At 41.4% G+C, this 23701-nt stretch overlaps 1 protein-coding gene across 1 annotated transcript; it reads left to right on the top strand.

Annotated features, from left to right (window-relative positions):
* Positions 1-1863: 1863 nt before the first annotated feature.
* On the top strand, positions 1864-23382 carry LOC126536515 (uncharacterized). The gene is made up of 3 exons (XM_055074059.2): positions 1864-1982; positions 17800-17835; positions 22334-23382. The coding sequence occupies exons 1-3, from the start codon at positions 1958-1960 to the stop codon at positions 22738-22740; spliced, it is 468 nt and encodes a 155-aa protein (XP_054930034.1). The 5' UTR covers positions 1864-1957; the 3' UTR covers positions 22741-23382.
* Positions 23383-23701: the final 319 nt, after the last annotated feature.

Consider the following 23701-nt stretch of genomic DNA (forward strand, 5'->3'; position numbering starts at 1 on the left):
CTTGTAGCATATAGCCTTGTTGTCATTAGCATTTTATTGTGTTCGGTGCTCGAAGAGAAGCAGAATGACCATACTTGAAAGTTCATTTATTACTACCAATAAATAGTAATTGTAAAACTGCTAGAAAAAAAATGGATTCACTGAAGATTGGAAAATTAGGCTGTTATTCTGCTTGCTGTTTTTTTAATTCTGTCATTTTTTCTTTCTTACAGCTTTCTTTCTTTGGTGCCTTTAAAAGAAGCACTTGTTCCTTCAGCCTTAGCACTCAAGCAGTAATTGCGGATTAAGGCAGTTGTTATTCAACTTTCTGTTGTACAGAATTGCATATGATCTGGTATTCTGGTTTTTTATAATGCATGTTTATATAAAAACATATTATATATACAGTGTACTTATATATTATTGCAGCAAATAATTTGTGTGCTGATTCCTTTTTTTTTTCTTTTCGTTTACCTATTTTGTTTCTTTGATTGCAATTTTAAATTTATTGTATTCTTTAGTGCAGAAGAGCTGTTTTAACAGCTAAAGCGGGCCTGGGCAGATAAATTAAGCCCATGCAGTGCTATAATCTGGTTCAGCTTTTTACAAAGTTAGAACCATCATTTTCTTCATTGTGTGTTTTTTATATATCTGCTTATTATAGTTGTTCACGTCTTTTATGCTTCACAAGAAATTGTGATGCAATGAACAGGTGCCATTTTGAGCACATGTGCTGCCCACAGAAATTTAATTTACCAAGTGTTATGCACGAAATTGCTGAGAGAATAAATACCTGCATTGGAGCAAGTGTGCTCCTCTTCAAATGTGGAACTGTGTCGTATTGCAACCTGCATTAAAAAGAAGTTGCTCTTGCATATACAGTGTAAACGGAAGACATCGTGTGTACATGCTTGTGCCAGGAACGTTTTTTCTTTTTTCCCTTTGGGGCTTGTGCTTTTTGCAGCAGAGTGCATGCTCTTGCATTGCACTTTAAATTTCTCAGATATAAAACTTTGTAGTGAAAAAAACAACTTCTCCTGGTTTAAAGATCTAACCCATTACCAATGGCTTCTGTTGGGCCATTTGTGACTTTCAAAAATTTCTTTACAGCTGACAGTAACCTAATCTTTTTTTTTTTTTGCGATGTCATTATGTATGCAACCTCTAAGTGAAAAATATTGCTTATGTCATCAAGACACTGTAACAAAGAAGGAAGAAGTTGGAATATATTTATTGTAATTGTATGTGATAGTCCACCACAGCACACAATGTGGTGAATACAAGCTTGAGACGAGACACTGCCGCCTCTTCCTCATTTACTCACTGAGCTCAGCCTCTTTTGTAGCATTATTTTACTAATTGTCCTGTGAAGATATTGCTGAAGATTCAGGCTGCCACACTTGACTGCAGCAGCAGCTTGCACTAATACTGCAGTCCAAATCCTCTTACTTTATAGTTTTTTTTACAATTTGAAATATTTTTCTTAGCGAAAATGTGAATTTTACAAACTTGGTCATTGACCAATTAGATATATATACATTTGTCAAATAAAAGATCGTCAACTAGCCAGGCTCCGATCAGATCAGGAATTACCCTCTAGACTTCTTGAATGAAAAAACAGCTGATCTTTACTATTAGTACCTATGTTTTCTTTATTTCTTTGGCACTTTATAATTATTCATGTTTCAAATGAAAAGCATTATTCAGGAAACCTGTCTTGTTTTATTTGTGCAGCATCGATGCCTTTCAGCTGTCCAGCAACTGCAGATGGTGAGATGTCACATCAAGGATGCTTCCATCGCTGTAACTCCTGTCACTATGAGACTGACAAACTGTCTAGTCTGAAAGCACACACCAGGGTCCATGCAGGCAAGCGGTCAGTTGAATGCCATTTGTGCCATCGTAGCTTCCCCTATAGGTCCGACCTGAAGCGGCACCTGCGTACCCACACAGGCGAGCGGCCATTCCAGTGCCCTTTATGCCCTCAGAGCTTCTCGCAAAAGGTAAATCTTAAGTCACACCTGCACATTCACACAGGCAAAAGGCCATTTCAATGCCCTTTGTGCCTGCAGAGCTTCTCACTGAAGGGTAATCTGAAGAAACATCTGCACACTCACACAGGTTAGCTGCCATTTCAGTGCCCTTTCTGCCATCAGCACTTCTTGCAAAAGTCCACCCTGAATGATCACTTGTACATCCACACATGCGATGGGCCATTTCAGTGAGACTTTGCCCTAGGACCTTTGCACGTTAAAGCCTGCTCTGTAGGCATATGCGACCATGAGAAGTGAGGATTTCAATGCTAGTTTTGCTCTCAGAGCTTTTTTGTAACAACACATTTGACTGGTCATGTAAGACAGCTATAGATCTATGGGTTTAGTAGTTAAATATGGCTTCATCATCACTACTGGAGTATTATTATTCATGCAGTAAAACTGAGTGACTATGCTACATGACCTTTTTAGCATTCCCATGTAGCATTTCTAACTGACCAGTCAAGTGTGCCATAACTTACAACCTCAAGGAAAACTTGCATATTCACGCAGGCGAGTGACCACACCTCTGCATAATCTGCTTTGAAACCTTTGTGCCAAACCACTCACTTGAACACACATTTGAAGACACAGCACTCTTATACCACCAAGCAGGGCACCAGCCATGTAGGTGTACTTTTATGTTTTAGGTAAAGTCTGAATTGGGAATCTATATAAGTGTGCAGTATGCTGCATGGCATTCAAGTGTATAAGAATGCAAAAGTATTATTGTATGCTCTTAGTACAGTACAGATGCAGCGGAACCCAGAAATCTGAGCTGAGGTTAAACATATGCAGACAACACCATGATACAGTGTAGTACAGAGTGCTTTCTTTAGCTGCACTTCATGTTTAAAAACTGCCTGTGGCAGATAACATGATGACTTCATGAGGCAGCCATTACTTTAATGAGATAAATGATTAATATATACATTTATTTAATTTTAATTAATTATGATTCATATTTCCATCTGCTAATTGTAGTTAGTGAGTATGCAAGGCACATGACTTGGAGAATTTTCGAGACTGCGCCAGTTTTGAGATATTAATTTTTGAAATGTTTAATAAAATGCATTGATTCTATTTACCTTGGTACTTCAATGCATAACACAGCATTTTGTTGAATAAGTAAGTGGAGCAACTGGAGTGGAGTGGAGTGGAGTAAGTGAATTTTTACCGCAAGTTTGATGGCACATATACCAAACCGGTGCCACCCTCAGAATTTGTTTTGAGTTGATATGCCTTGCATACTCCCTAGCTGCAATTTTTAGGTTAATATTTGTGCCTTGAACAAATTGATTTAAGCATTAATTGGTATAATTATGTAAATTGTTTAATTAAGGACTTTGATTTCTCATAGAAGTAATGGCCGCCTCATCAAGTAATTTAGACCAAGGGTTACAAATATGCTATCTGTCAGGCAATTTTAAAGAATTTGGTGCAGCTAAAAAAAGAAAAGCACCCTATATGTTACGGTTCGTGTAGACGCACACGGCGGAAATGAACAGATTCTGAATTAGAAGGTCGTTTCATCGTGTTAAGACATAGCTGCGGCCAGTTGTATTGAATGCTGCAGGGATGTTTCTTGTGATTAATTTTCAGCACATCACTGCAGCTGTAACCTTGGGATATTCCTTTACGTAATGCCAGAAATTTGGACATACAGTCTTCTCAAAATGAGTTGTGCCAGTAGGAGCATGAGTTTTATTGGCTTCTGGCGAAAGTGTGCAAAGCAAGTCAACACGAATCTGCATTGTAGAGAGGCAGAATTTTAGGAGCTGGAAAGCAGCTAAGAGTAAGGAAGGTGCTCATTTTCCTCATTGTTGCCTTGAGTGATGCCAATGAATCAAGCCTTCTCGTATTCAGCTGCCATCATTCACACTGCGGCTGTATCCTTTTTCTTTTTTTGACAAGGATTACGTTAATAGTCTTGTGTATTGATTCTGGCCTGGGAAGTTGGGAAGTTGTGTTGACAAGACTTTTGTTCCCCTTCTTGTGCACCCTGATTATGTCACTGGTAGATGGCTAATGTTGTATTCGCACGCGAGCTAAGTGTCATGGCTAGAGTGTGTGACATTACTTTTTGTTAGTGGCTGTATCTTTGTTAGTTTTGCTGCATCTCTGTGACTGGTGCCTGCAGTAGCGTTGTTTGGTGCGCAATTATATGTGGTCTTTTTCTGTTAGGCTCATAGTTCTGTTGTGTTTAAGTAGGTGGAGCTTTTTTTTTTTAGCTTTCTTTGTTATTATATTACAGCTGTTTGTTGTCTTTCTATAACAATCAGCCCTGCACTTACGCCAAGATAGACAGGGACCACATGTATCGTAGTGGAGGGTGTTAATCTCACTGACTTGCTGTGCCTGTTAATTAAGGAAGTGGCAGTTGCACCATCATGCAATTTGACATGGTTACTTATCACACTTTCATATAAGTGCTTATTTGCAGCAATTAAGCACTTAACCATTTATTACGAGGTCAGTTCTGTAAGTGTTTCAGTGGGACTAAATAAATGACTGTGTTTTTTAACTGTGCATTGTTAATTCTTCTTGATAGATCAATGCTTCAGTGTAATCTTTCAGGTTATTAGGATTTATTGTGTTTAATGCTCTAAGAGACATTGAGTGACAGCACTAGCAAGTTCATTTATTATTGCCATTAAATGCAATTGTTACAACAGATTCTTATTGGGAATTTAATTTATTTTGTAAATGTTCTAATCTGTGTGCTTTTCTAGTTCCTACTATTGTTCAGTTACGTTTGTAGTGGTTCCGAAGTCACTTGTATCATTTTTTTTTTTCTTGTACAATGTCCATGCAGTTCTTTGAGAAAATTGGAAGTTTCTAAATTTGAAAACCATGTTCTCAAGGTGGTTAATGTTCTCGGATCTTTGTGCATCCATAAAAATTTCAGACAGAGCCCATTCTTTGGGAATGCTTATTGTAATTAAAGCGACATTAGCATTCAAGTGGTGGTATACATGTAATTTGGTGGTGGAAGGTCATAGATAGGTGACTTGTCAAGAGCCACCACCGAAATGCATTAAGAGGAAGCTTTAGCTCGGCCCCAACTCCGACGCGGCCTATTCAAATAGTACATGTAAAATGCAGAAACGCTTTTCTAACCCGTGGACAGTTTTTAATGAAATTTGTTGCATTTGAGAGAGAAAGGTAAATTATAGTGACTGTTGGAAGCAGAATTTCGATTTAGGGCCTGAATTTTGTTTGAAATATTTTCAAAAATTTGCAAGCTTGAAAAAGATAGAAGCATGAAGTTTACAACTTAATAGCTTTGCATCAGGAACAGATATCGCGGTTCTGTAAATGCATCCATTAGATTATTCAAAGCGAGCAAATTCAATGTATGAATTTATATATTACGTGAATTCGTTATGTTGTGTACAAGGGTTCTGCAAAAGCTGTAGTTACACATTGCTATATTTTTGAAATTCATGTGTAACCTATCAATTTTGTCTGCTTTAGATGTACTGTGAGACGAACTTCACAGAATTGTGATATCAGTTTTCATTGCTGAGTTACGACGTTGTAAACTTCGTAGTTTCGTTTTCTGAAAATTTACTATGTTTGCCAATTTTTACTAAAAAATTGATCACCTAAATCAAAATTTCGATACCAATAGTCACTAGATATAAAGCTTTTCTTTTAAATGCAACAAACCTTGCCAAATTTGGTGCAGTGGTTGCGGAGAATAACAAATTCTCCTTTTACATGTATTTAGATAGGAGCACCCGAGCTAAAGCTTCCTCTTAAGTGTGAGCTGTGTATGGCAGCTGAGATCCCCACTTGTGCTTCCCTCAGGACATGCTGCACCATTTAGTGACACTCGCGAAATTTCCCTCCCTTTGCTTGGGCGCTGCATGCCAACACTGAGAGTTAAAATTGTCAAATATCAACACATTAAAAAATGGGGGGGGGGGGGCGGGGGGGGACGAACATAGAAGAGACATACACAGCTTCTATGTTAGTCCCTTGTTTCTTATGCGGTGTTATTTGACAATCATGAATAACCAACCTGCCCGAATTTCAGCTCTATTAAGAATGACTTTTGAAGGAGCGCACAATAGTTTGCGAAATTTCTTGTTCATTCAACCGTAACAAAGTGCCAGTCACCACGAAATTTGTCCTTGCCGTAGCATGATGCATTAAGAGTGCTGTCACTTCCGAGCTCGAAACCAAGAAACTGGCATTGGGGGACGTGCTAATTAAAAGTTAAAATCTCCTGGAACTGAATGTAATTGCTGAACAAACAGTGACGCTTATGCCGCCCTGCAGTCCAAATTGTATGCAAGGTGTCATCTGGGAGAGAGATTTGTTAAATGAGAAAGACACAGACATTGTAGATGCCCTGCATGACCAAGTGGTCACTGCTGTTTGGTGTATAACTAAAAAGGAAAGGAAAGGTTTCAAACAATTAAAACAATTAAAAAGGCGGCGGCAAATGGGCTATGATGGAAGAAGGTGGCATAGCAAGTGATTTGGACAGCTGCAAGCTCAGGCAGCAAATAAATGCTTTTTTGTTTTATGCTGGTACATTGTGACAATCTAGCCTACTTTTTCATTAGGATGATACGGTAGCTGCTGGATTGCTCGGAACGATAGCCGCTAGTGTGGGTGATAAACCATGTTTTATTGTGAAGAATTGTGTAAAGCTCTAATAGAATTGTCTGCCTGGCTTGATATAAGCTTGCTGATATGAAGAAAGACCTAATTTGAGCCACTGAATCTGAGATGGAAGCTGTGGGATAGGGAATGGATTTTAGCGATGTAAAGTTTGAAGTATTGACAGCAGGAATGGCAGAAGTTAGGCAAGAAGTTGCAGATGTGTCAGCTAAGAATAGAAAACCAAAAAACACAATCTTTGCTGTTTCAATGAACTAAAAGCAGCAAATGAAGAATTGGTAGATGTGTAACAGAACAGCCATAAGTATAACCTTGATATCAAAGTTATCCCCAAGACCATAGGTGAAAGTTTACATCCAGCAACAACCTCAATCACTGCTTCTTTGGGTACTGAAATTCAGGAAGCTAGCATCAAAGCCATCTCTCACATGTTTATCAAAAACAATGCAAAGCAGAATATTGTGGCATGATTCTTCTCTCATCAGAAGTCAGTAGCAAGATTCTCAAGGCTGCCAAGAAGCAGAGATTAAATGTGTCTTTTTTAGATTTCAAGGACAACACTCCGGTTTTATTTATGACCGTCTTTGCCCAGCAGACATAATACTGCTGGACAAAACGCTTAGCCTAAAGAGAAGGCATGGAAATTCACTCGGGTATCAGATGGGAAAATCCTCATATGTAAAACAGAAAAAAATCACGAATTCTACACGGGATACACTGATTTAATCTTGTTCAAGTGCAGTAAAGGGTGAAATGAAGACGAGCGGAAATTGAAATAGCGTAGCAGGCACAAGGGATGAATTTTTCCATGTGTTATTAGAAGCATAAGAAAAACTTCACCGTCTCCTTTTTCACATTTCACAGCAGATGTTTCATTATGATGTAATTGCAGCAACTGAGCTGTGGCAAAAAGAAAACAGGAAGAAAAAATGATAAAATAATAGATCAGTATGAATAAAGGGAAAATCAGACATCCACCCGTTCGTAGCAATTGCTACAAAGGAAACACATACGGAAACCCGCAGAACTACTACGCCAATAGATGAGTATATGCATAATCCAGGTTGCATTATGTCATTTCAACACAAAGGAAGTATTACATGTGGCAGTAGTGTACTAAACTAAGTGCTGAAATGCTCTTTGTTAACCTTGATTGCAGTGTAATAAAAGGAATGGTCTATCTTGTAGCTCATGTGCGAACACCTTTATATCTGCTGTGGAAACCATTGTGAGTCCATCTATGCCGGTTCAGTCAAATTGCAATTTGTGTCAACATGAACATTAACCTATCTAAAGACAATTGCTATGAATATTGTCACGAACAGTGGCGAAGACAAAGACGTAGTGGGGCTGGGTCAGAGTCGCTCCTGTCAGAGTGAAAGACCTGCTAAAACCTGTGTGCCCTGTGCAGTCTTGACTAGCCAAGTGCTACCCATTTACTGTTGAGTAAATACTCCCCATAACATATTTTTGGGGGAGGTTGCGGGCTCTATTATTCCCGGCCCTGGATCTTCTGAGCGGACGCCACGTTTCTCCCACCTCCATGGTTGAAGACAGTACACCGTCATCGCAGCCTGCACCCGTGGCTCCAGCAATCTTGTCGCCCAACTGGGCCAGAGATTCCAACGTCGAGAATGAAGGTGTGGTTAGGATCATGCGCAACTGCGGTGGAAGGCGCTGCAGGAAAAGTTCCCTGAGAAGTGTGCTGTCAGTTGAAGGAGCCAGGTCTCCAGCCAAGTCTTGCATGTGACGCAACAAGTTGGTATGTTTGCGGTTGCCGAGCTCCTCCAATTAAGAAGTTGCTGTAATTGATGCTGCTCCATTTCAGTATTGTGCTGGATAAGCGTCACCTTAAGATGATCATAGGGGTGGTCGACAAGCGGCAAGTGAAATACAATGTGAACAATTGCAGCAGTAATAGGTGGAAGCGCTCCAACGACATGGTCGAACATGGTCAACTGTGAACTGGGGCGGCGGCGATGGAACAAGGATTTTATTTTATTTCAAAGTACCTTACAAGCCCCAAGAGAGCATTGAGTAAGGAGGGTGTCGTTGAACAAATGACAAGAGAAAACTTATACATGAGAGCTAAAAATGTGAGGTAAAATTTAATGGTAATGAACCAAAGTTCCGACGACCAGAACTCCGGGAACTTGAGAGCGGAGACCTCAGGATCGCAGGGTAGTGGCGCTGATGGTAGTAATTGATCGGGGGAAGCCGAGGCCATGGCTGACTGGATAGAAGACGGACTGCGAAGACAGCTGGGCTCGAGCTCCTTGCGGCGGTACGCCCAGTGAAATGGCTGATGTACCCGGAGCTGAGAGTGATAACATGAAGTCCAGAGTCACCAATTTGTGGGTGAAGAAAAACCAGACAGACACTGGTGCCTGGTGTCCAAAAATTATATTTTAGCCGAGCCCACTCACTCAGGCAGAAACCTGATTCTGCTGATTCCACTGCTCGTGCACCGTTGGTGTGCTGGGCATGTTGTGGTCTTTTGTGACCAAACCATTGTGGCATGTAGTAGTGCACTACAGTCCCATGAAAGAGCGTGAAACTCCCACAGAGTGCTAATCACATTCAAATTTTGGCAGAATCCATCTCACAAATGTTGATGTTGATGAGATTAGCATACCGAGTGGCACATACCCAGTGACACAAGTTGGTGTGAAAGAGGTTTGTAGCGGACATTGTAACTGTCAGACTGGTGACGATGAAGAAGAAAGTTTAAAAGGTTCTTGCATGCAAACTGTCAAGTGCCACTGACATGTGACTTGCTACTAGCCGCAAGCCTACTAAAGGGACCCTGAAATGATTTTGACAATTTTGTACAAGCATACGGAGTCGTTAGAGTAGGTCCTTCTGATCATTAATTGACGCATCTAAGTGCTCAGCGTAAAGCGTACTCGTGACGTTCTCGTGACACCTGCTGCAGAAAGGATGTTCCACATCTGCCGCCAAGGTTTGTGAGTGGTGGCGCTGGCTAGCACTCCCAAGGTTAGTTATAGTAGTAACACATAAATTCCCCAAGAAAGTGGGTGGGGAAACTGCGCCGCAGTAGCTCAATTGGTTAGAGCATCGCACGTGTAATGTGAAGATGTGGGATCGTTCCCCACCTGCAGCAAGTTGTTTTTTCATCCACTTTCATGGCCATTAATTTATCATTAATTTAATTAGTAAGTACAAAAATTTCCCCTATGTTTTCCTTAGTGTCTTTGTTGGCTTCTCGGTTAACCGGGCCGCTCGGTTAACCCCCTTTCTTCTCGTCCGCGTAAGGCATGTAATTTATTATAAGGTTTTAAAAACTTACATCGCTGCCAATTGCATCACACTGCTCAGCTGAATTTTCAGCTGCCCCTACCCATTCGACGTAAATTGCCCTGATGACACCAGTAGGGCGAGCTATCAAATTGGCTGCCCAGGGTGCGTCCGATAATTTTTCCAACTTAATGGTGAACAAATGTTGTTCGTAATAGTCGGAATGTTAGTCAATTTGTTTCTATAAAAAGAAAGTAACAGAAAGAGAATGCACAAGAACAATTTCTGAATAAACTTAAGCTCTTCCGGCACGCAGCAAATGTCGTCTGCTTGTGTTACAACATGCTCCGTCTTGACGAGAGCTCCGCGGTCAGTCTCAGTCTGTCTTTTTGTGAGCACCATGAATCGCCTTTGTTGCATTGTGGGCTGCAAACGTAGTGACTGGCAATATGTCAAGTTGCGATAGCGTGTCCCTCTGTAAGGCCGCAGACGTGGCTGCAGTGCATCGGACTATCGTTATTCGGTCGGTGCCAGGATTTGTGCGTTTTCGGCCACCACTTTACACCGGAAGATTACTACCACAATAGCGTTTCACGAGTCCGATGTTCGGGTAAATGCAGGCAAGTGGACGGGGCCTAGCCGCTTGAACATACCGTTTCACGGTATGAGCAGAAGTGCAAATGTGAATTATCTGCATGGTGCAGCCACCTGGTGGCACAGAGCTCAACCAAACACAGTAGCAGTAATGAAGTGTATTCTTCTTTGCTACTGGTGTGTAAATTTTTTGCAGAAGCGTAATGATTAACATGCTGTTCTTGTAAATGTTTAAAATGTTTTACCCTTAGATAGAGCAATATTAGCTCTGTGTTTGGCTGGTTAAGCTCTGCGCCAACAGCTGGCTGGACCGTACAGACCGATCAGGCCGCTCACCTACGTCTATGCTAAAGTTGCTTCGTCAGCTTGAGTTTATGCCTCCACCCATCCATCGAAACTCCCAGCTCACCTATGGTTACCGGAATACCAGACATGTTCGGTGCTGCAACAGAATGCTCGCAACGCACACAGCTTCGATAGTTCTCGCTTAAGGTCAACTGATAAGTAGCTGGCGGAGAGGTTGGAGAGGCTTCATGCGCTCACTCCTAGAGAACCGGAAGTAGACGACACAATGTACCATAATGACGCAGAGCCAGTGAAGGCAGAGCTTAGGCCCAATCACGCGGCGAACGAGTTTAGGAGAAAATGTGTGGCTATGGAGGAGGGTAACTTGTAATCATCTGTAGCTCTCTTAATATGAGAAGCTTCACACAAATTGTGATGCGAATGATTAACTTTAGCTGTACCCTAAGTGTCTGCAAAATTTGAACCATTTCAAGGGCCCTTTAAATGATGTTCACCCTGGGCCTTGTGTTTCTACGAGTTTGTTACACCGGATGACCCACACATAGCAACTAAGTGCCATCAAAACTTCACCCCGACGAAGGTGCACCAACTTCAGTCACCCCGCTCAGGCTTCCCGAATTCTGGCTCGTGGACTGCGAGCTGTGCTTCATTCATATTGAGGCCCAATTCCACTGCCCCTAAGGCAAATCGCAGACTGCTAAATATGGCTACTCCATGAGTGCACTCGACCCGTTTGTCGCACCTCTGGTTTGCGAGATTCTGCGAGGTCCTCTACTGATGAACCCATACGACAACAAAAGCAAAAGCTTCTACAGTGCACCACTGACTTCGAGTCGTGTCAGATTCAGTAGCTCCTATCAATGGAGGAACTCGACAGAAAGCCTACGGAGTTGCTTTGCCATGTGGCACAGCTCCTCCATCCAGTAGGAGTCAGTCCATCATCACCCAACTTGAAAATCTGACGAGAGCTGTTTCTGCAATGCCTATTACTTCAAGTACGTATGATTTTAAGCACCTTGCCAGATACGATGTCTATAGAATCGTTGGCAATGATGGCGGACCATATCATGGATGCCTTGATACCCATGATGTCCATCACCGACGCTTTAACGTACCAGCTTCTGATCAGCCACAGTTTCAGTAGCACCTAGACGATGTTGTTTTGAATGCGTGGCTTGTTGATCAAGTGCATACGCTGACAGCGGAGTTTGCTACCCTATGCTGTGATGCGGGTAGCTGCAGGCAGCATTGTTACTGGGCTCATCATTCACAACGAAATAAGACCCGCTCTCCAGCTCCATTTATGTGTTGGTACCGCACCAAACATAGCTCTTGTGCTTGTCAGTGCTGCCTGCCTTACAACTTTTTGCAAAATGGCCGGGCCAGTCACTGATGACAGCAAGTGCACCAGCCCTACGACAAGCCGTTTATTTTATGTCATGGAAATTCGCTACCTTGTAGGCACTGATACAAAAATTTGTGTCCTTCCCCCCTACCTGCGAGGACTGTAGACGCCATCTCCATGATGCATCTTTCCTCACTGCTGTGAATGATTCGAAGATTAAAATGTGTGAGCAAAAACAAGTCACCCTCGACTTCAGTCTGCGGCACCCTTTTCGATGGCTATGCCTTGTTGCTGACATCCCCAGCCCAATTATTGAAGATTACTTTCTGTGGAACCTTAACCTTGTTGTCGATCTTCACCACAGGCACCTTCTTGACTCCACGACTCGCCTGTCTGTCCAAGTCATCACCACTTCTGCGCCTCCTCTGCGTCTCGTACAAGTGCCATACAACATTCCTTCTTTTGAAGAAACTCAAACGCGACCCGAGCCACTTCATCCTTCCAGTTAATCGATGTGAAGATATTGTTTCTGAGGATCATTTGAAGCCAGCTCACCTTGGCACTGACACCACCATCCAGCCAACCCAATAGCCTTACGGCTGTCACCTACATGAGCTCACTCACAAGAATCGGCCAGAAAATATGCCCTCCTCACTAGCGAGGGAACCTTGTAGCAGGCATTGTGCTGCCAGACCGCTAATGATAAAGAGATGTTAAAAGGCACTAGCATGTGAACTGTCTTGAATGCAACAGATGTGCAGCTGACTACTAGCCACTAGCCTATTAAATGATATTCGTCCTGGACTTTGTATCTCTGCACCGGGAAAGCCGGGAAAACTGGGAATTCTCAGGGATTTTGATTAGTCTGGAAATACTCGGGGAAAACTCAAGGAACTTGTGCTTCTATCAGGAAAAATTAGCTGTTATTTTATCGAAAGGGAAGGAAAGTCGCCCTAATGCTAGCTTGAGTAGAAGAGGAGTGTAATCGTAACGAATTTTCCTTGACGACGTGTCATCAGCTGGAGGAGTTGCCAGTGTACAGTCTACGACTGATTTTCAGGACGCCCGATTTTTGGGTCATGCCCGATCATACGGACGGCTTCGCGGCACCACCACGTACACCATAGAGTCAATGGATAAGGATGACTGAAATTTCAGACGCAAGGACCCTTCGCTGTCCGGTTTTCCAGACTTTTTGCCATGACTGCAGGTTTGAAACGGCATTAATCAAAGCCAACATTGCCGTTTTGATGATCTCGAAACCTCGAACTGGCACTCTCACATGCAGATACGCTGGCAGCCATAGCCACCACTGCGGCAATGCGAAGCCTAGCTGCTTTCCCGTTTGCTGTTAAGGTTCTTGCCGTTCGGTGCTGTGTTTCTCACTGAAAGAATTCACCGCTGTCAGCAATGGCATCGACTCCGCCTCTGTAATCCGATTGGCTTCAAAGCTTACGAAGCACGGCGCGTTTTATAATGCCGGTTCCCAAAAGGCAGCTCTGCCTCAGCACAGCAATCTTACGCTGAAGCTTACGTGATCCATTGCGGTGAAGCTTAACAAGCGTTGGAAGGGGCAATTGTCACAGGACACAGTATGTATTCCCTAATTATACACGCGTGCACCAGCTGTCTCCTGTCACAGTATGAGTGCTGATGTGCCTAAAGAGTGTACTGGCAGGTCTTAGAGCTTTTTCAGACGTGCCTATGGTGATTTGAGCTTAAGGGTAGTAAAAGACATGCATTCATTTTTTCAGACTGCCTGATTTTTTGGACGTTCTCACGGCCCCTAAGGAGTCAGAAAAATTGGACGGTGTCTGTACAACTGACCAAAAGGATGCTACAAATGGTCCGTGGGGCGAATGCGCAGTGGAACGAGGACGAGAATAAAAAGGACTGTCGCATTGAGGAATAATCGAGAAAGGAACTGTGCCACCTCTTCCTTGAAGGAGCTTGATCTCAAAGCAAAGCGTTGGCTGACGCCGAGGTGCAGGTGACCCTTATCCAGACCAAGCTCTTTAAAGCAGTGAAACACAACAATGATGCATTGTGCGTGGGCTGAGAGTATGTCAGGACAGTTGATGTTGACTTTCCAGCTGCTGAGAGAATCTCACTTGTGACAGTTAAAAGTTTGGGCCTAGTAGCTTGCTATCAGTTGATAGAAATAGCTCATTTTTGAAAATATTTGCTTCTGTATGCACCTCTTTTTATTCGTATGTCAATATATTCGACTCGATTTCCATTAGGCATTACATTTTTTTTTTTCGAAAATATTTTATTTGCTGTGCATTTTTTTAACCCTCTCATCAGTTTTATCTTTTGAATAATATAAACACTACTCTTTACTATTAAAACTGGATTTAATAGTTTTTATATTTTAACATGCTTACTGAAGAGTGACAGCATCAGTCGACATGGTGTCAGTCCGTCTCGACATATAACAAATTTCTGTGTCACTCAGGAAATTTTGCATAGGCACTCAGGGAAAAGCTCGAAAACTCAAAACCTAGAAAACTCAGGGAATTTGAACATAAAAACTTGGTAGACACCTTGGCAGGCCCATTGAAGAGAAGTTTGTACCCATTAACCGAAACTGGCATCAGAGTGGTAGTCCATTGCAATGTGGCACATACCCTGTCTCACTTACCCTGTGTCATACCTTGTGGCCAATGTTTACGTGAAAGAGGTTAATCGAAGAGCAGAATACACACAGCGCACCCATTGGCACATAACCGGTGACCTTGGCATGAATGAGGTTTATTCAAATGCAGCACATACCCAGTTTCACGTACTCAGTGACCCAAGTTTGTCCAGTGGTTTGTTTCGAAGCCAGTAAACCTCAGCACAGCAGCCCGATGCTCTACCCATTTGACCATGGACTACCAGTGACAGAGATTTGCGAGAAAACGATTAGCCGAGGACAAACATACATACTGCAAGCTGGGTGAAGTTCCCAAAGAATGCTAATTGCATTAATAAATCCATTGCAATGATTCACAAATAGATAAATTGATATTATATAAATTTAATGAAGTGTCAAGGTGGAGATGAGAAGCCATTATGAAAAATAGTAAATGTTGCAATAGGACTCAAGAAAAAGATTAGCATTACTCCTTATAGTTAATCCACACAGATGTTGAGTGATTTCATTGTTTACATTTTAAACATTGTTAAGTAGAAGCAATGCTCAGCTGATGTCAGTGCTAGGGCCAGAGAGTTGCCGATATTAATTTGTCTGTTCAGGACACAACAATAGAAAAAATTACGTCTCCTGTTGTGGAACTATTGGTAAACATAGTTCCTGGACATGATGGAATCTATTCTAGTGTAGTTAAAAGGAGTACTGATTATTTATGTACTCTGCTATTAAAACTCGGATATGCTCAGCCTCCTGCACCGGGAAGGCATTGGTCCCAGGCTTGATCCCGGGCCATGATGAATTTTCCTTCAACTACAAAGCTTTCTGGGTTTCCTTTGAAGCTTCATGCTACAGTCGGCTGTACGGCTATTTTTCCTCTTTGTGAACTTTTCCACACGTTGTGGGTTACCGCAGAACTGATTTGCCAGATGCACTAGGAGGTACTAAGGTGACTCCTATCTACAAAGCATAGATCTATATTAATCTGTAGTATTAAGACCTTTTTCCAAAAACCTATCGCAATACATTTAAATACATTTTTCTTGCATAATAACATATTGCGTCCCGGCAACATGGTTTCATTGCACGTAAATCTACAAGCATTGCCATTTTGACTCCTTCTCAAGTAATCAATTCTTCCATTAATACGTAGAATACTGTAGTTTCAATTTTTTTAGGCGTCATAAAGTGATTTGATAGGATTTGCAGTTTCATATTCTTATAAAAACTAAAATCATGCAGTGTTGTTGAAAACTCGCCCTAGAATTAAAGTAAATAATTTAATTGACACATTTATCTACTGCGAGAATGACATCTGAGAATGCCTAATAAGTTTTTTTTTTCAGCCGGCATTCAAGTAACATCCTGTTTACTGAGTTACATCTGCTTTCATTTAATGTTTCGCAAAAGTATAAGATCACTTTTTTATTACACTATATGCTTGACATGAACTTCTTTTTTCGATTACATGTCTTTATGCTTGACAAGCTACTAATGTTGTCATAAAGGACGCTGAAGGAAAATAAGTAGCTCAACTGAAAGATTAGGCTTCTTGATGAGAACATAGCTTTTGGAGGTGAGAAAGGGACAAAAAATAAAATTCAGATTGGTGCCACTTTTAGTGAACTATGGTTCCCCTCGCATGACATTGGCACTGGCTGGTTCACACAAAGCAGCACAGATTAAGGTCATGTGCAGATTAAGTCATCTAGTCCATTTTGACACAGGCAGTTCAAATTGAGAAGTGGCACTTCTCTATGCAACGAAGTGATATGTTGTCACACAGAAAATTTAAAGTTATTGTAGACTTCTAGAAGAATAATTTATCAAGCTAGCTTGGCTATATACTCCTTTAGTGTCCCTTTAAGAGGCCCTCACCAGGTTTGGGTATTGCAAGCAAACAAGTGAGAAGCACAGGTCACATAGTAATGGTCATGTCTGTGAAGTATGAAATAGCTGTGTGGCGCGGAAATTCTTTAAATTTCAACCAGAAGGTGCCGCAGGCTTCCTCTTGAGTGGAGCTGCGCTTTGAGTGAGAGAGTCAAGTTCACATGCACAAAGGCCTCTATGCAAGACTCACTGCTTGCAATGTCACTGACCATGGCATGTGACTTCGGTTAATCATCCAATGCGGAAAGTGCAATGCCACTAGTGGAAATGTACCATGCAGCAAAATAGTAATAAAAGAAGAAAAAGGATGTGGGCTCATGACATGAACTTGACATGGTCCCTTGGCTCCGGTGTGTGAGGAGGCAAGGAAGGAACATGCTAGTCGAGGCAAAGGGAGAAAGCGTCTCTGTTGACTGATGCTCGCCTCCTGACACTGTGGTAACAAAACAGTTCAATTTATTTTATGTCCCCCAGTAACGAACTAATTTGAAAATGGCTATTGGTAGAATGCTCCCTAGAAGTAGCCTTACAACTTTGAGTTTATAACCAAAATTTTTTAGAAACGGCATTGTGTGCTTGCCCAATGTTAAATGGTGATCTGTTCTGACCACCATTCCTTAGATGTACATTTGCTGACTGCTGACAATATGTGGTTCTGTGTGAAAGGTGCCTTCAGTATTGCTGTTTGGTGCATGATATAATGTGATCCTTTCATGTTAGGCTCACATTTTTATTGCATCTTGGTTCTAGTATATATAGACCTTCCTTTTTTTTTTATTGATAATGTTACGTTTGAGCCCCTTTGTTGTCTTCTTGCAAACAAGCATTCTCTTCACATTCTGTCACTTTATGTTTGTTTACAATTCAGAAAAGCTTTTCTTAGTGAAAATATGTGTGAACTTCATAAACTATGTCATTTATCAATTACATGTGAAATTATTGAGCAAATCAATGTGATTGACCAGCCATGTTGTGTTTGATATGATCTGGAATCACTAAAATTTATTGAATTAGGAAAAAGGTCATCAGTAGCATTAGTATTATGTTGCTTCATTTCTTCATATCATAATTACAGTTTTATTTTTAAAGGAACACCGATAACCTGTGACGTTTTACTTGTGCAGCATCAAGGCATTCAAGCGATCCAGCAACTGCCAAGGGTGAGAATTCACAGCAGAAATGCCTACACCGGTGTAACTTCTGTGACTATAATACTGACAAACTCTTTAATCCTAAAGTACAAATCAGGGTCCTACAGGTCAGCAACCATTTCACTGCCACCTATGAGCTTGGAGCTTCTCAGTAATGCCCACCCTTTTGCAATACCTGCGCACTTGCTCTGGTGAGTGGCCATTTCAATGCCATTTATGTCCTCAAAGCTTCTCACAAAGGTCCACACTGAATTCACATGTGCCCGTTTATAGAGGTGAGCAACCACGCTGCTGCCCTCTCTGCTCCAAATCATTTACATGGAACACTGAACCGAGGAAACACATAATCACACAACATCCTGATCTTACACCAAAGTAGGTTACAAGTCATGTCTGTAGATATATTGGAAAAAACAGATTCTGAAATTAAAAGTTGTTCCATCACATTAGGACAGAGGTGTGGCCATTTTTATTGAATAATACAGGGATGCACATTCCGATGAGTTGACCACATTACCGTGGCGATGTTCACATAAAATTCCTTCATCTGAGGACTTCTTTTCTTATTAAGGATCTTTGTGCAGCAAAATGCTCAGCCATGATTAATCTTGAACGTTAGGTGTTTTACGGTTATGTTGCTGTTCTGCAAGTATTCGGCTACATATTTCAGCATATTTATGAGTGAAGAAATGCTTATGTATGCAGAAGAATGCTAATTGTACACTTTAAATAAATTAATAATGTTGTGACGTGTAAAAATATCTCATGTGCTGAGGAACAACTAGTATGTGGATGTTTTTTTAAGGTTATTGCTAAGCTGTGAAGAGCACTACTGGTGAACGCAGTCATGCGAGAACTTATTTCATTGCTTTGTCAGAATCTTTTTCTTCCGCATTAATCAATCCTTTGCTATACAGTAGTTGAGAAGGGGAAAAGTGTCCATCACTCCTGTCCTATGTTTACGTCATCTTCTCATTTATGAACAATTTTGCTGTAAAAGCAACCTTGGAACACTTAATTCATTGCTTTATCTTGACTGTAGAGTCCCTCTTGAAACACAAGTGAATAAATCTGGCTAAGCTCACACCACACCACAGAAAATAATCTGGTGATGCTGTAGTGCACAATAATTCTTATCTGCACAATTAACACCTCAGTTCACTTTGTTCATAGCAATTATTCCATGCTTCATTCCTGGATAAAATGAATACCAGTGCTTTCATCCAAGCCATTTGCAGCAGACTTGTGCTGGCTTGACGATTTGAAGGTTCATTCTAGGTGTTCATTCTCTGCAATGATTTCATTATGTGGTAGACTTTTTACAGCTTGAATACCTTCCATATCACTTTTCCTTCAGGTGCATCTGTAAACCTGGTGTTGTTCAGTTGGCGCATGCTTTAATCCATTTAGATATTCTGCCACATCTTGCCCCCCACCCCCACCCCTCTCTCTCCATTTTTTTTCGTGAAATGTGTCAGGACATTGTGGTACCAGCTGGACATTTGCTGCGTAAAACTGTGTACGAGTATGTATTGTATGATGTGTACAGCTTCAGTCAAAAGAAACAAGGCCAATATTAGTATACAAGTGCGTTTTCTTAGTTCTGAGGAACTCTAGAAGCTTGAAAACTGTGAAAAATGGTGAATAGTGTTCATATACCATTCAGGAGCTTTCACCATTCCACTGCAGCTGGTGGCTGACAAGATGTCTCATACTCAGCTGCTGTGACTAACACAGCAACTTTGTTTCTTTTGACAAAAGCTGTGCATATGGTATTGATGCTGGCCTGAGAAGTTCATTGTTATGACCTTTGTTCCCCACTTCCTCCCCCTACATGTTTGTCACTGGTAGATGGGAATGTTATATACCCATCGTGGTTGCTCAATGGCTATGGTGTTGGGCTACTGCGCACGAGGGCGTGGGGTCGAATCGCGGCCACGGCGGTCGTATTTCGATGGAGGCGAAATGCGAAAACACCTGTGTACTTAGATTTAAGTGCACATTAAAGAACCACAGGTGGTCGAAATTTCTGGAGGCCTCCAGTACAGTGTGCCTGATAATCAGAAAGTGGTTTTGGCATGTAAAATCCCATAATTTTTTTAATGTAATATGCTTATTACCACCATGTACTACATTTAGAATGTGTGATGCTAGTTTTAGTTCATTGCATGAAATTTTTCTGCATCTGTGTGACTTGAGCTTTCAGTGTTGTTTTTACATGGGCAATAAAAGATATGTTATATTTATCTGTGAGGCTCATGTTTCTTTTTCCCTGGATTCTAGTACATATAGTTAATTTTGAAGCTTTCTTTGTTATTGTTCTTTCTGAATCTTTTCATTCTGTTCTTTTACAGAGATTAGGGTGAATGTTCAGTAGGAATTCAGTTTTTTCTGTCCATTTCCATTTCAGAGTGCTAGTTGAATTATGTGATTAGTGGACATGCATTGTTAATTCTAATTCATAATTTAATTATTTGGCTCATGGCATTTAACTATTGTAATTGCTTGTGAATAAGGTTGATTTCTTCCTGTCTTTCTATCACTATTATTCGAGCTTTATTGTGTTGTATGTTCTTCATTGATGGAAGTTGGAAGTTCATGTAATATTGATATTGAACGTACTTATGACAAATATTAATCGGTAATTTAAATATTGACCTATGCGTTAATGTCCATGTGCTGATTTCATTCTACAAGTTAATTGTAACTACTGTACTGATTCTGCAGGCATTGGCACAACATATTTCTCTAAAAATATTTGTATAAAATTGCATGTTGACTGAATCAAGTAATGACAGCTGTATGTTTTTGTACAAGCAGCTTGAGAATTGGCCAGTCATGTTTTTCAGTTCTCAAAAAAGGCTTTTCTGAATAGCACTTGTGCCAGTCTCTGATAGCAGATCTGTAGAACCATATTGGTATCCTGCATGTGTTTTCGTATTCATAAAATCCAAATATTTGCTGTGCCTTGCTCATATTGTATGTTGCAGTAACAAGCCTGTTCAAGTGAAATTAGAACATGTGAGCGTATGTGCACTATAATTCCAGTTGCCCATTTAGATATAGCACAGTGTACTAGATGGATACATCACAATTTTATTCATTCTATGTTGCACCATTTGTATTGTACTCTTCTGTGTTGTAATTGCATTGCTGTGTCACATTATTACTTGCTTTTTCCACATTAGACTGAGTACACTGGTTGTATTAAACTAGCTCTTGCAGTTTAAGTAGCGGGAGGAAGCGTACACCTACCAATTACAATAAAACATATATATTGACGTTTTGGCGCGTGAATGTGTTCAGTTGCATGAACATGTGGTGATTCTTAGTACTCACAAGTGTAGCAACCTCCACAGGTTCAAGCTTAGCAAGCTGCAGGAGCATATCAGCAGTGTGTGCAGCTCAGCACATGATCTGGTCTGTGGCTGAGCGCATGCACTTAGCCTTCAAAGGGAACATAGTGCCATGGTATGACATAGTAGTTTCGCAAGTTAATGAAGGACAATTTTTTTTTTTTTTGCCTCCGCCACCACCCAACTGTCCGAACCCGAACGCCCGTCATGGGCAGCATGAGAAGCGGAGCCCCCCCCCCCCCCAGGCCAGGAGCGAATATCAGAATGAGCACTTCTAGCTTGTCACTGTGAGAGAAGAGCCCCCTGCAACATACAGGAGACAACAGCTAAGTTGCATACCCTCACAGTAACTAAGCACCTGGTCGCAAGAGCATAGGGCCATCTCCATCACTGTTAGCCTTGGATGAGTGCAGCCCAGCATAGTACAACACCACATGAGCTCTGTGCTCCTCTTCAGCTTAGAATTCAGAGAGGAACAATACAATGTATGCACTCAGTGTAGGTACTAGTCACTGTAGATAAACTCAAGTTTGAGCAGTTTCCAAAGGGGCCATCACAAGAAAGAAAAGTGTGTGCACACCCTGATTCTCCCAGAAAGGTTTCATTGCATTCACCCACAAAATTGTGCTTGTTGCCCTGTGCAGGGGCTCCAGAAGTGCATTTTGAGTATGGGGGCAGAAACTGGAATTCATTTCACCAATACAACCTTTTTTTTTTTTTTTTGGTTATTGTCAAACCATTGGTCAACTTATTAGAGGGAGGTCTCCCCCCCCCCCCCTTCCTTGTTTCTGTTCTGGAGCCCCTGGCACCACATGCACTTTGAATAGCGAGGGCACAATTCCGATCAACAAAGGCTTAATGTAAACTAATTACTAGGTCTTGCAGTACAGAGGGATGTCCGAGTGACAGCCCAGCTGTCCATCCCACAGAAGGAGGAAAGGGGAGAAGGGCAGGGACAGAAGAATAGGCATGCATCCACGCAAAGGCAGCGAGGCATGCAATTCTTACTTTGTACATGACCTCCTGAGTGAACGAAAAGCTCATCATTAGCCCTAGTATCTGTGTTTTCATTTCTGTAGTATTTCATAATACCAATTTCACTTTCAAATGAAATGTGATACTCAGGTAGTTGTCTCATTCTCTTTATGCAGTATCGGGGCGTTCGAGCCGTCCAGCAGCTACTGAGAACGAGAAGTCTCAGCAGGGACGCCTTCACCGTTGTCATCTCTGTGACTATGTGACTGAAAAGCTGTTTAATCTTAAAGTACATTACCGGATCCACACAGGCGAGCGACCGTTTCATTGCCACTTCTGCCCTCAGACCTTTTCACAAAGCCCCCACCTCAAGTCACACCTGCGTCTCCACACAGGCGAGCGACCGTTTCAATGCAAGGTCTGCTTTCAGAGCTTCTCTGTAAGGTACAACCTCAAGTCACATATGCGCCTCCACACTGGTGAGCGACCATATCGCTGCACAATCTGCTCCAAGGCGTTTGTGCAGCGCGGTCAATGGAACAGACACATGAGAGCACATCAGCTCCAGGATACCACCCAGTGAAGTAGATGATGTAGTTGTTTGAGTGGGCTTCGCAACCTCAGTAGTCAAGTGAGAAACTTCTTGGTACATTAGAGCAATGGGATGTTGTTTTCCTCCAAAGAGCCAGCTATATCAAGTTTCGTTTATTTGGTTCCCTAGATGGTGTCTAAGAGAAGCTCAAGGCTAAAGGCTAAACTGCCTGACGAGGCCTTGACCTCTTTTAAATACAACTTAATTACGTTTTACTTTTTACACATTTATCAGCTTGCTTAAAGTGCGCACAATACCATGAAAGGTAATACACAAAAATTAGAAGCATAAGAAACGTGACATATAAACACATATAGCAGTTGCACAGCTTAATAAACCCTATCAATAAACAGGTAGTAAGCATTGGAACATCTGAGAAAATGAAGCACTTCTGTAGATGTATGCATAAAATCGTGACATGGTAGGCGGAAGTGAAAAGGAAATATACAATTTATGTCCATGGGGAGATCGTAGGAGGAGAACGAAGTACATGAGTAACTCTCAGAAGGCATTGTGTGATGCATCAATGAGTTGCAATGGCACAATTCAATAGTAGTATTACTAAGAAGTCAGCGTGCATACCTTTTAAGTAAATGACATGCTATTGGAAATAAAACCTGTCTTCACAAATAATAGCACCTGTCCGCTGTACCTGTCTTCTTTTCGTCCTCGTCTTCTTTGCGCTGTTTTTTCTTCAAGTATGTTACACCAACTCACCCACATCAAGCTCCTACAACTATTGGAAATAAGGAAGCCTCTAGTTTCTTGATTGTTAGGAGAGCTTTTCTTCTTAATGCTAAGGCCACTTAGATGCTGAAACCAAACAAACAAGTTGGTTTATTATCTTATGACAAAATAGTCACTTTAAAGACTAACATGAGAATTTCTCCTGCTTTCTTTTCACCAGTGCTTATGTGCTTGTAATGTTTCTGCATGTTAGGACATAGCAGAT

The sequence above is a fragment of the Dermacentor andersoni genome, chromosome 4 (assembly GCF_023375885.2).
Source record: "Dermacentor andersoni chromosome 4, qqDerAnde1_hic_scaffold, whole genome shotgun sequence".
NCBI lineage: Eukaryota > Metazoa > Arthropoda > Arachnida > Ixodida > Ixodidae > Dermacentor > Dermacentor andersoni.